General features: G+C 41.0%; 1 protein-coding gene across 10 annotated transcripts in view; it reads right to left on the reverse strand.

The window, feature by feature from the left end:
• Window positions 1-1,089: 1,089 nt before the first annotated feature.
• NKTR (natural killer cell triggering receptor) overlaps window positions 1,090-15,813 on the reverse strand; it is a 47,462-nt gene continuing 32,738 nt past the window's right edge. For 6 of the 10 annotated variants that reach the window (XM_027088212.1, XM_027088210.1, XM_027088207.1 and 3 more), the window contains 8 exons: window positions 12,798-12,885; window positions 12,159-12,304; window positions 7,876-10,767; window positions 5,396-5,491; window positions 4,593-4,649; window positions 4,274-4,306; window positions 3,996-4,100; window positions 1,090-2,488 (listed from right to left, as the gene is read on the reverse strand). In XM_027088212.1, the coding sequence (XP_026944013.1) occupies window positions 2,401-2,488; window positions 3,996-4,100; window positions 4,274-4,306; window positions 4,593-4,649; window positions 5,396-5,491; window positions 7,876-10,767; window positions 12,159-12,304; window positions 12,798-12,885 (3,505 nt within the window). In that variant the 3' untranslated portion in view covers window positions 1,090-2,400. The remainder of the gene's footprint in view (window positions 2,489-3,995; window positions 4,101-4,273; window positions 4,307-4,592; window positions 4,650-5,395; window positions 5,492-7,875; window positions 10,768-12,158; window positions 12,305-12,797; window positions 12,886-15,813) is intronic. The other 4 variants (XM_027088211.1, XM_027088208.1, XM_027088213.1 and 1 more) reach the window with 4 other exon arrangements.

Here is a 15,813-nt window from a genome sequence, read left to right on the forward strand (position 1 = left end):
GGAGGAAGGCAGAGAGACCTGAAGCATGAGAAGAAGGCCTCGATGGGCCATTGCTGGTTTGAAGATGGAGGGAAGCACACAAGAAGGAATGCGAGCAGCCTTAAGGAGCCGAGAAAGAGGACCCCGGCTGACAGCCAGCAAGGAACTGAATACTGCTAACAATCTGAATGAACTTGGAAGCAGATTCTTCCCCAGAGCCTCCATAAAGGAATGCTGCCCTGCTGACCCTTGATTTCAGCCTTGTGAGACCCTGAGCAGAGAATCCAGCCATACTGTGCTGGACTCAAGAGCTACAGAACAGTAAGCTAAGAAATGAGTGCTGCTTTAAGCTGCAAAGTTTGGGGTCATTTGTTACACAGCAATAGAAAACTAATACACTGCCCAAAGGTAACTCTCCTTAACGTAATTAGATTTGGCAGTTTTTGTTTGGGTTCTAAATGCAGTTTCTTTCCACTGCATATTATTAAAGCAATATTCTCCTCTGTAGGCAACTTCTGAAAACCCTTCATATGATCGCACATTGTTTTGTATTCACTATCAAGTATGTTTGTTTGACTTAGGTCCTATTTTCTAATGTATTCTCATCTATCAACTTGGCAAACAACTGGCCACAACCCTGTTTATGAACCTTTTATGGGTGATGGTTTTAATATATCCAAGGTCACCCCTCCATCCATCAGGGGTGGTCAGATCCCTCCAACTGAGGGCTCTTTCCCACTTCCCAAGTACACCAGGCAAGCCCTGGGGTAGGATGGCACAGAGTTCTGCATCAAACATCCAATATGAATTTCTTCTGCATAACTGGATTAAACTGGCACTAAGGTGATTAAGTACACTTGGGGAAAAAACTCAAACTAAAGGTTAAAAAAAATCTCACCAGGGCTTCCCTGGTGGCACAGTGGTTGAGAGTCCGCCTGCCGATGCAGGGGACGCGGGTATGTGCCCCGGTCCGGGAAGATCCCACATGCCGTGGAGCGGCTGGGCCCGTGAGCCATGGCCGCTGAGCCTGCCTGCGTGTCCAGAGCCTGTGCTCCACAATGGGAGAGGCCACAACAGTGAGAGGCCCGCGTACCGCAAAAAAAAAAAATCTCACCAGTTTTTACAGGTCAAATCATTTTTGCAGGAACCACCCAAGACTGTGAAAGTGTGTAATCTACGTAGTACTGCACACCCCGATTCCCTGTCTGTTGTCGTAGGTTTACCATCTCACACAAGGCTTCACTGAGTCAGTGCAGGCCACTGAAACAGGGAAACATGATGGCGGGTGCTGAGAACAGTTCAACTGCTCTTGCATCTGCCTCTTACTTGAAAGACTTAAAAGTAAAGCCCTGCAAAATGTGCCCAGGATGGTGGCAGGGAGATCTTGGTGTTACTTTTGAAGTCCACTCTCCAATCAACTCCTCCAGGGACACACGCATCAGTTCTGTGCAGCAGACCCCAGTGGCCACACAACCCCATGCCAATCCTGCCTGCTCCACGGCCTCCAGCCCACACCTGTGCTCGAGAGGCCCTCCAAATATTTAAAGTGAATAGAGCTTAGAAGGACCCATGTTTGGTGCCAATGAATTTTTAAAAATTCATTTCTCTCTCTGACGGAATTCTAATGTATAGTATGTAAGAATAATGCACCAAAAGGTACCAAGCACCAAAGCATGAACTGGAATAGAATTGTCTTTTTACAAACCGAACTTCATAGTATTTATTAGAAAGCACATAAAACATTAGGGCTTTAGAGACAGTGCAGGTATTTATAGTTAAGGCTGATTTACTCTTCTTAACCTCACCCGCCAGCCTGAAATAATACACTGGGCTGTATGGTGACTACTTTTCTGATCCTCTGAGACAACAAAGAAGTAAGGAATGAATTAAGAACCCCAGAGCCACTGCCTTATACTCCTGGCTACCATCAGTATCAGTTCTGGGCAGTTTGTTTTTAAGAGCACACATGTATAAGGTTCTGTGTAATTGGTATACAAGTATTTGGTCACCTTTCACAGTTCTCCTTCACAGTTCTATGCTTGGCAGCGTACATGCTAAAACCTTAAAAACGGGCAAAAAGAATCTGTATTCTAAGAAATACATGAGATGGAGAGAAATAATCTAGCTAAAATAATATTGCAAATTATATTTAAATTTCATGATTTCTTGATTCAAGAAAATGAAATTCATTTCCATAGTTGGCTACTGTAAAATGTGGCATACAAATATTTTTAGGAGACATATCTGTATTTTAAATTCTACGCACATGTAAATGAACAAATAACAATTATAAGTGTCTATTTTTCAACTTCATCTCTAATATTGAAACAGAACAACAGACTGCCATTAAGTTTCTTAAACTTTTAAGTTACCAGATATTTACAAATAAGATCCAATTTGTATCAAAAAAAGTGGACACTTTCAACTATATCTGCTGCTTTCACTGGGACTCCGATGATGAGAGTAACTTCGGTCACTTTCACTGTCAGAGCCATAAGATCTACAACTCCTGTATAACAAAACAAAAACAGAAATACCTTTTAATTGTCAGCCCTTTGAATTCCTCTTGTAGCTTCTTTTTTGATATGAGTGGCCTGAAAGCAAGTGGCTTGAAGAGGCACAGCATAGTGGGTTGGCGAGTGGGGTACTGACTGTGGCAATACTGCAGACTTTTCAAAGATGGCAATGACAGATGGTGGTAATATCAGGTTAAGATAAAATAAAGAAACTTCTTGGGGAATTACTTGAAATCCATTCATATATGTGAGAATAATTTTCCATGTTACCCAAAATGAACATCAATATTTAATTAGACTGAGGAAGTAAGGGAAAAAAGGCCCACAAAGAGAGTTTCATTAAAAGGCAAGGAAATCAAAATCAAATCAAAATGGGAGGCCAATGAGGGGTGAGGGTGAGGTGGGGCAGGGACAGGACCACTGGGAGAGTGAGTCAAGAAGACTTGGTTATGGTCACCATTCAGTTATTTCGAAAAATATTCACAGAGAGCCAGTCACTTTACTAGATGCAAAGGGCACACACAGAGTAGACTATGTAGAGTTTCCTGGGGCTCAAGCATAGTATAGAATAGGGGGCAAGATAAATAAAGCACATGCGGCGAGAGGGCAACAGATCTCAGAGTGAGCAGCAGGAAGGGCTTCCCTGGGGCAGTGAGTGGGCTGCAGTGGAGACCTGCAGAGTAGTTGAGAATTGGCTATTTCAAGAGGCAGGAGGGGACATGGTGAAGTGGGCATGTGACTCTCTAGGCAGAAAAAGAAAAAGGTTCCAGGATGTTAGTGCAGGGAAGACAGAAAAGCCCAAGCTGGAGTTGGTAGGCGGAGAGGCCTCCATGCAATGCTGAGGAGCATGGACCTGCCCCTGAAGGCAGTAGGGCATCCTTGAAGAGTTTCAAACAAGGGAGTGTCCAGATCACACTGATACCCTACAAGCACGACTGACTGTAGTTGTAAGGTATGGGGGAAGGGTAAGACCAGAAGCCACCAGGAAAGGGACATTACAAAAAGCAACCCACAGTATGAGCCATATGTTACATAAAACATACCTATAAATACATATAATATATAAACATTTTTAACCATACAAACTGCAATCCTAAGTATTATATTTTATTATGTTACAGTTTTTAAAATATTACCTTTTTAAAATTCAAAACACTGACAAATCGGCTGTTAGTTCTAGCAAGCAACCCTATTTAAAGAATGGGCCATGGTTTGAGTTGCCTTCTCTCCTTATTCCTTCCAAAAGAAATGTTTGTCCAAGGATATGTGAATATTTAAAAATCCATTTTAGATTCAAACATTAACAACCACCAGTAAATACTACCCAGCAACTCTTAATACAAAGGCCACTTTCAGTAACTGCCTTTGGGTTGATGAAGTTCAGGCAGAGAAAGAAGTATTTCTGTCCTCAGAAGATGGTGCTTTCTCTTCTACAGCAGTCTCTCACCCCACACCCTAAGTGCCCACAGTAACTTACAGTGCTTGAAAGAACAGACCCACCTGGACCGCCTATTGTAGCTTCTGCCTCGGTGATAACTGTCGCTCCTCTGGCTTCTACTTCGACTCCGACTCCTGCTATAGTAGCTATCGTAGGTGTAGGACCTGCTTTAAACAGCAATAACAAACACTAAATCTTCCCGTTCAAATACTCATATATTCCCATTTCTTTTTAGCTTCTTAAGTGTCCTCTTAGAACATGGGCACTATATGACAGTATGAAGACACATCTGCAGAACAAGTACTGGAAACATTTAACAACTGCCCCAAATCAGACTTACCGTATTAAACAGAAAAATGTTATAGTTTCTTTTCTGCATTGAAAAATATCACAAAATTAACACTGAGTTAGTTCAATTGAATCTCATGGATCTTATTAGACAATTATAGTCAATAAATCCCTGCCATTACAATTCGACATCAATTATCACTTTTGACATTAGAGCACGATGGGCCAACAGATTAAAAACTGTTCAAAAAGACAAACATATGTTTTTCAATAACATACAACACCTTTTAAAAGGGAATTAATAAGGGCTTTATAAAACAAGGCCCTTTTAATTCTGCCCCCACAGGTGGTTTCCCAACCCCTGTCCATACCTGGACCGACTGTGGGGATCGTACGAGCTGCTCCTGGATCTGCTCCTGCTGGACGTCCTAATAGGAATCACATGAGGGGCTATCAACTTGTGGATCAGGACAGGCTACATCAAAAATCTAGACATTTATTTGCCCATCGAGGAGAAAACACACAATGAAATCCAGCAGCTATATTTATTTCATTTTCATATCAAAAGTATATTGGAATTTTTTTAAAAAGCATGTTGGATTTCGCAAGAAACGTTAGAAGTTTTACACAATTCTTCTATGAGGTGCACATCAAGAAAGTCGCTGGGGAGGAACTGGGTGGGGAAGGGGGAAGACACAGGTGGAACACTTGAAAGTAAAATGAAGCTGCAGCAGTGGTAAATACCTGAGAGGCAAAAAGGGGCTGGAAGAAGCTGGGAAAACCAGAAACTTGGGGTCACCCACCACACACACACTTCTTCCTTTGTCCTCTTGTAATAGTCCTCCTCTCCCAATATCTAACCCGAGTCAAGAGATGACTGCAGATGGAAACTTAGGTTAACGAGGATGTACTGGGGGTTCAGGTGGTAGTCAGGGCCTCTTTTAAATATTTCTACTGCTTCTCTTTCCTCACTCTGATAAGATCCCATCTTGAGATCAGCCAGTAAGAATTCAATAGCTCTTGGAAAGAAAGAACTAGGTGAGTAAGTAGGCCTGTCTGATAGTCAGCAATGACAAGACCCTTTTCAACAGCTACCCCACTCTGCCTGTGCAGGGCAGGCCTTCAAAAGAAGACAGATGGAGACCCCACAGTAGGACAGGATTCACAAGCTCACCTATGGCTTTTGTAACTGCGGTAGGAACTGCTCCGGCTTCTTGTGCGGCCTCTGCTGTACCACCCTCTGCTCCGACTTCTGGAGTAGCTTCTTGATCTACAAGTAAGAGTGGAAAATATATAAATCATATTAACTCATTATGCTGTTAAAACTAATTACAAGTAGGGCAGGAGGGGGAAAACCGAACAAGAGGAAAGGTCTCTGGAAAGGTCTCTCACGAACTCCTCACAGCGGGTATCACAGAGACGGCTAATGAGGGTTTAAACTGAACAGAATAAAATAAAGAGAAAACAGAAAAGGCTGATACAGGTATGTTCATAGGAGCCCTACCTGTAATACCAGAAGAGGAAACAATCCAAATCTCCATTAACAGTAGAATGGGTTAAAAAAAAATTAACACAGATATATACTGAAATATTCTAAAGTAGGAAAATGAACTACAGCTGCCATATATCAACAGAGGTAACTCTTGGGAACATAATGTTGAGTGAAAAAGGCAAACGTAGAATATCTATACATATAAAAAAGGATTTTGTTTGAAAACAAGCAAAAGCAACATTATATATAGATAGAAACATTTATAGTAAAACTACAAAGAGAAACAACAAAATTATAATAGAAGTTTAGAATAACATTTAACTCTAGGAGAGAAGAGAGAAAGTAGGGTAGCATCGGGTAGGACTACATTAGGTATATCAAAGCTCTATTTTTAAAGCTAGATACCATTTAAAATTATTTTTTATACCTTAATCATTAAAAAAATTTATACCTATTTAATATTTAATAAAACAAACAAGAAACTTAATGCAATTTTGCCCCACCCTGCTTCCCCTAGTTCATGCTTGCCATTCAGGAACTGAACAATACCCCTGTGTATGTGCTACTCAGGTAATATCTTCATAGGTTTTATTCAGTATGTACTTATGTTTTGGAAGACAGATGCAGTTTATTGGCAAAGACACATTCTGTTCTCATAAGATCCTAGTCATTTACTCAACGAACAATTATAGAGCGACTCTGTTAGGTGAATGAAAGATGAGTAGCAAACAGCCCCTGACTTCACTGAGTTTGCAGGCCAGAAGGGAAGTCAGGCCCACGTAAGTAACCGAAACAGGGAGGGCAAAGTTTAGCTATCTCAGTCTACTACCTGTGAGCTGCCCAACTTAAGAGCAAATTTCTTAGCGTTTCCATGCCTCACTGTCTTCATGTATGAAATGAGACACCACCCACTCCAAAGGCAGGGACAGGAAGGTAGATGAGAATGGCCAGCGTCACCAACAGCTCAGAGCTGTCTGAGTGTAAACGGTAAGTACACACCGAGCGGACAGGAGGCTGGAGTAGCTCAACAGGCACCTTCATCTAGAATATGAACCCGGAGACAAAAGGCCAGGATTCACCAGCTCTCTGGGCCTTGTTGGGAGTCAGAGCAGGAGGAGGTAGAGACGCCAACAACTCAAGCATGGAATGGTCTGAGAGGGAATGAGGAGAGCTAGCAGAGGGCTTCTAGAAGGACTGAAGGGACTGAAAACATGCCCTGGCACTGGCCATGCGGAAGTACCTGAAAATCTTAGTCAGCTGAGTGAGATGGGGGAGGGAAGGCACAGAATACAAACTGCAAGCAACTGAAGAGTAAATGGGAGATGCTTATTGTAGATGGTAAATGTCGGCTCCTATTTTTAAAGAAATCTGGGTAAGGGAAGAAAATGACTGATAGAAAACTAGGAAGAAAAAAAGTTAAAGATTCTTACTGCATTTTAAGTTCAAGTGATGAAAATCAAGCACAACGTAATAAAGGATATGAGTCAGAGGCAGTGAGGCAAAACCATGAAACATTTACAAGGAAAAGAAAAGAATACAAATTACTTGTTAACTTCATACCACCATCACCAATTTTTTTAGTTTTAAAAATGCTCATTCTCTGCATTAGCCAGTCTATGCTGATGACAATAGTTAGACGTAACTTGAACCAAAAATCAACCAATCAATCTTAAGATGATCATTTTTACCATTTCCTGCCCCTTGAATAAAGATCAACTAGATGCAAGTCCTTGGCAGGTAACTTTGCCTCTCTGGCCCTCACCCTCCACTTGTATAAAATGGAGGGTTAGATTACTGATCTCGAAATCCTACATATTCTGTAAATGCAAGATTCCCTTCTAAGGCATCACTAACAGTAGAAAGAGCGGCCTCACTCCTTTAAAAATGGAGAACTTGCCACCTATCACGGCAACTCACTGCAGTTGCCATGGAGCTTTAATTGACAGCAATAGTTTTTTTACCCTGAGCCCAAATCTCTTCCCCTGAAATCTCTGCTCCCTGTGTCTTCAGTCTGCTCTGTGAGTCACACAGCACAAGCTTTCTCCTTATTCCCTCCCAGATATTGGGAAACAGTGATCTTGTCCCTAACTCTGATGTTCTTCCAAGCAAAACAATAACAGACTCTCCTTGGGAGAAAAAAAGGAAAAGAGAGTAATGCTCACCGATAAGATGATGTGGAACTTCTCGATCGACTCCTTGAGTGACTGTAGGAGACAGACCTTGTTCTGTGCCTTGACTTGGTCTCAGATTTACTTCGAGATCTGCTTGGACTCCTGGACTGGCTATCACCATCCCGACTAGGCGTCTGCTCATCACTCGAACTCTCCTGATTTCTTGGCCTCCGGTTTAAGCGTGCTGTCTTTCTTACTTCATCAAAGAGAGACCCAGGCCGAACTTTATTTTTGCTTTTAATTTCTATTCTCAAGCCTTGTGGTTTCATTTCAGGCACAGTAGTCAGTGCCTTAACTTCCACAGCACTTGATGTAGTAGCAGACGGTGCTGCCAGGTTCCCCACACCTTGCAGGGGCTTCCATTTATTATCCATGAGGCTGGTCTGGCTTTTCTCAGCCACCTCTCTCTTCACAGTGCTTTCTACAGCAGTGGCCAAGCTGGCGGAGCTGCTGTCCTGCTTTCCCACCTCACCCACCATTTTGCTTTCTGACATGCTGCTTTCCTGTTTTCCCAACTCTGCCTCAGGATGCTCTGTTGGCATATCCTGCTTTAGAACAATGCTTATATCCGGGGTGCCAAGCCTTGAATTTCCTAGAGGGGAAGCCGCCTCGGCCTTTGCTGGGGAACTCCTATCAGGAGTGCAAATCTCCATGTTGTCATCTGTTTGAAGCAGATCCTCCACTCCGCTTGGGATGCTCTCTTCAATATGCTGAATGTTCGGGGGAGAACTGACCACGTTTTCCTCAGCGTTTAAAGCTGCGGGAGACACACTGAGTTTACTATCATCTTTAGTAGGCTGATCAGTATCTGATGAAACCGTTATTGGATTATGTTTACCTGAAAGACTGCCATCTTCACAGGGCTTCTCAGTTTGGGGAATATTTTCTTTTACGGCTTCCCTGTTTTCAGAAAGTTGTTTTTTCTCTTTTGCTTCCTGAGTAACTTGCTTTTCGTTAATCTCCTCCTCCTCCTCTTCACCAAATTCTAGTGGAGGCTGCCAGTGAAACGCTTGTTTTCGTTTTGGAGCCTTGTGTTTTTTCTCTTTTTTCCCTTTCAATTTCTCTTTTGCTTTTTTGGTATGTTCCCTTTTAAGATGCTCCTTAGAGCTGTGTTTATGCTTGTGGGGTTTTCCTCTACTGTTTTCTGAATTGGAATAGAACCCCTCAGAATCAGAGGTTGATGACCGCTGTTTGCTTGATTTCCAGGCACTATTACCATCAGGCAGTAAAGTACCTGCTGAAGACTTAGTTGCTGGTTTGGCTTTGATGTGAATTTCACCCAACTCTGACTCAGAATCTGAAGTGGCTTCACCTTCCTCCTTATCAGAAGATGGCCGGGAATTATTTTTACTGTTTTTAGTTACATCTTGTTCAGAATTTGACTCAGAGTCCCATTTACTCCCAGCATAATTCTTCCTTTTGGGCTTACTGCCACTTCTAAAGTGATCAGAAGGACTTTCTTTCAAAGTTCTTTTTTTTGAATGAGGGCATTCCCGTTCAGGCTTAGATTTCTCTTCACCTCTGTTTTTCTCCTGTTTATTATTCATGTCCATTTGGACTTGCTTCTCTTTTTCCTGGGCTGACTGTGTAACCCGAACACTTGACTGTTCACTGTCTGAAGAATAATCTAAAGATGACCTGCTTTCACTGTACTTTCTATGACATGAAGACTTGTCTCTGCCTCTGACATATTTATTACGAAGTGTCTTTTCAGAGCTGCTGCTGTGCCTTTTATTGGAGGTGTTGTTTTTTTTCCCATTGGATCTAAATTTTCTCTTGGCTCGTCTTCCATCATCACTGCTAACAGAAGAGTATGAAAATGATCTACTACACCGTGAGTGGTCACTGTATTTATTTCGTGAATGAGATCTAGATGAGGGAGACCTAGACCTTGAATGTGAACTAGCTAAACTTCGAGATCTTGTGTATGACCTGGAATAAGATCTACTCCTAGAAGATCTACTCCTTGACCTCGGTGAACTTTCTGAACTTCTATCACTGTATTTTGAATAAGCGCTCCGATCACTTTCTGAATTTTTTTCTCTTTTATGGTAGGATGATGAACTACCAGTCTCTTTAACATTTGCTAAACCATAAGTGCTTTGGATGGGCAGCAAATGGGTTGTTTTAGCTTTCATTTCCTGGATTCGTTCATAAGAGGGCTTCCAGGGCTTCTGTCCAGGCTTCCACCTTGAAGGAGGGGGGCTGTCACTCAGTGGTATTACAGGAATATTTTCCGCCACCACTGGTTGTACTAAAACATTTTCATTTTGTGTCACTGTTGCTCTTAAAGGTTCTGTTTTAACAGGTTTATTTTCACTTAACTGAGAGGCTGTTCCTCTTGGTGATTTTGATGCTGTTCTTCGGTGCCCTGACTTAGAACTAGATCTGGACTTTGATCTACTTCGAGAATGTGATGAGGATTTTGACGGAGTCCTTGATCTTGAGCTTCCTCTAGAATAAGACTGTGAGTGAGATTTTGATCTGTATGAGTCTCTGCTGGAATGGGTTGAAGAGCTGTGGTCATCCTTATCAGATTTAGACCAGTCCCTCTTGGATGAGTGATGAGATGACAACGAGGAAGAACGAGATCTCCTTTCTCTATCACATGAGGATTTCACTCTTCGGGTGGAAGATTTTAAGGATTCTATGTCAGATGGTACAATAATCCTTCTCTTCTTAGTCTGTTTGTGCCTTCTGCAATGTTTCTGCTTTTTAGCTTTCTTTTTATGCTTAACCTTTTTCTCTTTTCTGTGTTTTTTATGGTGACCATCAGAGTGTCTTGCTGTGCTTAGATCTGAATAATATCCATTATAGGACCACGATCGGGATCTCTGGGACAAGCTTCTTTCATCCCATCGGCTTGAACAGGGGTCACTTAACCTATAGAAAAGGACATAATACGCATGCAATTATTTACAAGCATGTTTTCTGTGCTTTAAAATTAAAACACATTTGTTGTCAATACAAATGCATCAGCAAAAGCTTAGTTAACAACCAAGTACTGACTCTGTCAACACTTTAAGCACACATAGGAAGGATAAACCAACAGCTGATAGGCCTGGTCCCGACCTTGTAATTTCAAAGAGATCATTACTATCAGATCACTACTATCAGACTTACAAAAGGATTTTTTTCAGAGCCAAGCCAAGAATTTTCAAATTCGATAGGAAAATAGTTTTGAAAAGCAAAGCAACTACAGCAATCACAAAAGCACTGCTGCCCTACTGAGTTCCTGGCTATCATCCACTCAATAACACTCTGCCTCCAGGAATGATTTCTGAGGGAGAATCAAATCAAGTTCCCAAACAATTCTGTTAATTCTCTGCAGATACAGGATAACTGCCTGAACTTTAGGCGAAGCCTCTTTTTCTTTTTTGGCTGCACGGCTTGTGGGATCTTAGTTCCCTGACCAGGGATCGAACCCGAGCACCAGCAGGGAAAACTCCCGAGTCCTAACCACTGGACCACCAGGGAATTCCTTAAAAACATGACTACTGTTTTCATCTCAGCCTCATACAGGTAATCAACAACTTTCCCCTACGGTTTTAGTTAAACTACTTAGTACAGAAATTAGGGGAAAAGTACATTAAATAGATGCAGACTTTACAATATCTCAGTGGCAATATCAGGGCTCAAAACTCAGAGTTCTCAGTGCCACTGTGTCTACACCACTTCCACACAGCAGACGCACACCTTTTCCTCCCTCTTCTAACTTCGAACCATTCTGCTGGATGCCCATAGAGAAAAACAGAATTCTACCATGAACAATTACACAGGGTCCCATTGGTATATTTTGCACTAGCTATTCTGGGGCCAGCCCCATTTCTAAAATAGATACTGCACTGTGGAGTGTCAATGAAGACAGGACATGGATACACTTCTGAAGAAACAAAAGTCCCTGGGGTCAGAAGTTAACACACACACTGGGTACAGATTTCCCTATCTACCCACTGATTCATTAGTGACTATGAGAACAGGCTAGGAAAGAATCTGCTATATAATATTTTTTAAGTTCTGATTATTTCTAAAATTGAACAAGAAATCTTTAAGAAATTCAGGAGGGTTATAGTCTTGTGAGGGAAAACAGAATTTTGATTTAAAAGCACCCAAAGTCAAGCAGCCCTCCTCCCATTTCACCAAGCATTCCCAAATATATTCTCTTTGGTCATAGTCTAATTTTAAAGGTAAATATTTAGTGAAAAGTCCAGAAATATGTCTCTATCCCCTTAAGACTTAAAATATAGAGGACACAGGATTGTACTTATACTTACTTATCTCCTTTACTCCACTTTTCTCCACTAGGTGGTCTATATGCTCTTAATCTCTGCATTTCTTCTTTCCAGTGAGGAGGAGTTTCACTGCTATCATCATCATCTGATTCGGAACAGGATCTTGATCTTGGAGGTGTGTGATAGCGCTTTAAAAACAAAGTTAGGAATAACTACCTTCAAAATATCTCTTAATTGTAATCTGCTATAGGACAGAGGTAGGTACAAGACCCAATCTCTGACGCCATTCAAAGGCAATAACGACTGAAGTACCAAGAAGATGGTATGAAGTTGTGTCAAACTAAAAAAAATGGGAAAGCTGGAGATTCACCTGTAATCACACACAACAATTTCCTCTTTGAAGCCCTAATTGTTACATTCATTAGCCTAGATTATTCAATATACTAACATTTCTCAGCATACTGATTATTTCACATTCATTTCATATTCAAACCCATTCAAACACAGCAGTAAACACTAATCTAACAGCAGTGCCTTCCCATAACTATACAGAATACAACTAGCTCCTTGGACAGATTTTGGACTATACCTAAGATTAAAGCTAGGATTTTGCCTAGAGGTAAAAACATTTTACCGCTTAAGATAAGTAATTTGAAAAAAGTCCAGTTTTAACACACATACAATTGTGCCCCTTCCTTTAATCTTCCGTCCAGACTTTGATACAGATGGTTTCTGATCATTTACGGTGGGTGTAATATCAGGAATCTTCCTGGAAAAGAAGATTGAAAATTTATAAAAAGCAAATGCTAGGCAGTTTTCTCAGTGTTTAAATGCAGAATTTATGTTCCTATCATACAAAAACACTTCATTTAGATTCAACACTTTTGTAGAATGAGGCACTCCACATAACCCAATTTTCTAAGCAAATCCTTTAAATACAAAAACTAAAAAAAAAAAAGTAACCGGGGGTTCCCTGGTGGCGCAGTGGTTGAGAGTCCGCCTGCCAATGCGGGTGACGTGGGTTTGTGCCCCGGTCCGGGAGGATCCCACATGCCGCGGAGCGGCTGGGCCCATGAGCCATGGCCGCTGGGCCTGCGCGTCCGGAGCCTGTACTCCGCAACGGGAGAGGCCATAGCAGTGAGAGGCCCGCGTACCGCAAAAAAAAAAAAAAAAAAAAAAAAAGTAACCCAACTGAGTAGAAATACACGATACTAGTATCAATCTTTTAAAGTACAGGACTACTTTCAAAAAAATCCTTTTTTAGATGTCTCTTGTCAAAACAGTAATGTTCTTAGGGAATCCTGAGGTATTGTTACTCTAATGCTCAAGTGTTCTTAACAGTTTTAAATTTTATTATATATATATATTTTAAAATATTTATTTATTTATTTTATTTATCTCGGCTGTGCTGGGTCTCAGTTGTGGCACGCGGATCTTTACTTGCGGCATGGGGGATCTTTTAGTTGCGGCATGCGGGCTCTTTACTTGCCACATGCGGGCTCCCAGTTGCGGCATGCATGTGGCATCTAGCTCCCTGACCAGGAATTGAACCCGGGCCCCCTGCACTGGGAGCACAGAGTCCTACCCATTGGACCACATTTATTTTATATTTTTAATAGTCTGTTTGTCTACCCCACTTTACTATAAGCTGCCCCTCCTTCAATGCTCTGAATCTGCTACTTTATCTTATGGGTGATTATGGCAGCTACAGTCCTCCATGCTGAGAAGTCTTTTCATACTTGAGTTTGTTTTGTACCTGTTATGATTAACATAATGGCTAGCTTTTATTGAGGACTTACTATGTGTCAGGTGTTATATTAATAAGCATTTTAAACATACTTATTTATTGGGTAAAAATACATAACATAAAATTGGCCATTTTAACCATTTTTAAATGTACAATTCAGTGGCATTAATTATACTCAAAACGTTGTGCAACCATCACTACTATCTTTCCAAAACTTCTTCATCACTTCATCCTGAAACTCTACCTATTAAGCAATACCTCTCCATTTCCCTCATTCCCTTAGCCTCTGGTAACCTCTAATTTATGGCTGAATAACATTCCATTGTATATATATATACACCACATTTTGTTTTTCCATTCATCTGTTGGTGGACGCGTGAGTTGTCTCCACGTTTTTGCTACTGTGAATAATGCTGCAATGAATCCTGGAGTACAAGTATCTGTTTGAATCTATTTTCAATACTTTTGGATATGTACCTAGGAGTAGACATGCTGAGTTACATGGTAAATCCATATTTAACTTTTTGAGGAACCACCAAACTGTTTTCCACAGCAGCTGCATCATTTTAGACTCCTCCTAGCAATGTATGAGGATTCCAGTTTTCTCCACATCCTCACCGACACTAGTTTTTTGGGGTTTTGTTTTAAATTACAGCCGTCCTAGTAGGTGAGACACGGTATCTCACTGTGGGTCTGATTTGCATTTTCCTAACGACTAATGATATTAAATATCTTTTCACATGTTTGTTCCCCATTTGTACATCTTCTTTGGAGAAGTGTCTATTCAAGTGCTTTGCCCATTTTTAAAATGAGTTGTCTTTTTGTTGCTATTGCTCATGCTTTTGGTGTCAAATATAAGAATCCACTGCTGAACCTAAGGTCATGAAGGTTTACCCCTATGTTTCCTTCTAAGAGTTTTATGGTTTTAGTTCTTATATTTAGGTCATTGACCCATTTTGAGTTAATGTTTGCATATGATGTGAGGTAGGGTCCAACCTCATTCTTTGGCATGTGGAAATCCAGATGTCTCAGCACCATTTATTGAAGAGACTATTCTTTCTCCATGGAATGGACTTTGCACCCTTATCTAAAATATAATGGCCATGCAAAGTTTGAATCTCAGCATCAAAAATCAGAATTTTTATCATCTTGGGCCAGTTATTTAGCTCTTTGAGCTTCAGCTTTCACACTTGTAAAACAGAGATAACACTTCAACTTATTTATACGAATTAAAGAGATAATGTATGAAAAACTGTTAGTTCAGTGCTTTGCATATAGTAAGGGCTTCCCCCAGAGCAGGGTTCTCAAACTCAAATGCTGACAGGCAGGTAATGTAAATCTGTGAAGTGGACACAATAGAATAGTTCACTTTCCACTTGATTATTCTTCTACTTGAAGAATAACAGTTCAAGCCCAGTGATATACTTCAACTTCTCTTGGTCAGGAGACAGCAGAGATTGGTATGAATAGGGACAGCACTCTAAGTAGCCACTAATTTTTGCCTTGCGGTGTAACAGAACCAATGTTTTGGAGGATTCTTCAATTTCTCAAGAGAAGAAAAAATCTGAATTTTTGTATGAGTCAACAATGTTTGAGCCAGTGTATGAGCCAATGGTGACACTGTCATGAGAGGTGTCACGAACCTAAGGAATATAATGAATCCAATTCTGGACACCTGGGAGCCAATTTTTTAAAATAAAACAATAATATGAAGGACAAATAACATAGGTCTATACTCCAATGTTTTCATGATCCACCAGTTTTCTCTTCTGCTACAGAGGCTCTCAGACCATGAGTAGGTCCCATATTTCAGGGTCTGAACCTCAATCATGGGGGACCAGATATTGGATGTTCTCAGTGTCCACTATGCCCATCCTCTCGGAGACTCACACTGCTCACCTAATCCACACGCCACTGAGGTACTAACCAGAGGTCAATATAATAAATGAC

The sequence above is a fragment of the Aethalodelphis obliquidens genome, unplaced genomic scaffold, assembly GCF_003676395.1.
Source record: "Aethalodelphis obliquidens isolate GAN/ISIS:26980383/991018 unplaced genomic scaffold, ASM367639v1 scaffold62, whole genome shotgun sequence".
Lineage (NCBI taxonomy): Eukaryota > Metazoa > Chordata > Mammalia > Artiodactyla > Delphinidae > Aethalodelphis > Aethalodelphis obliquidens.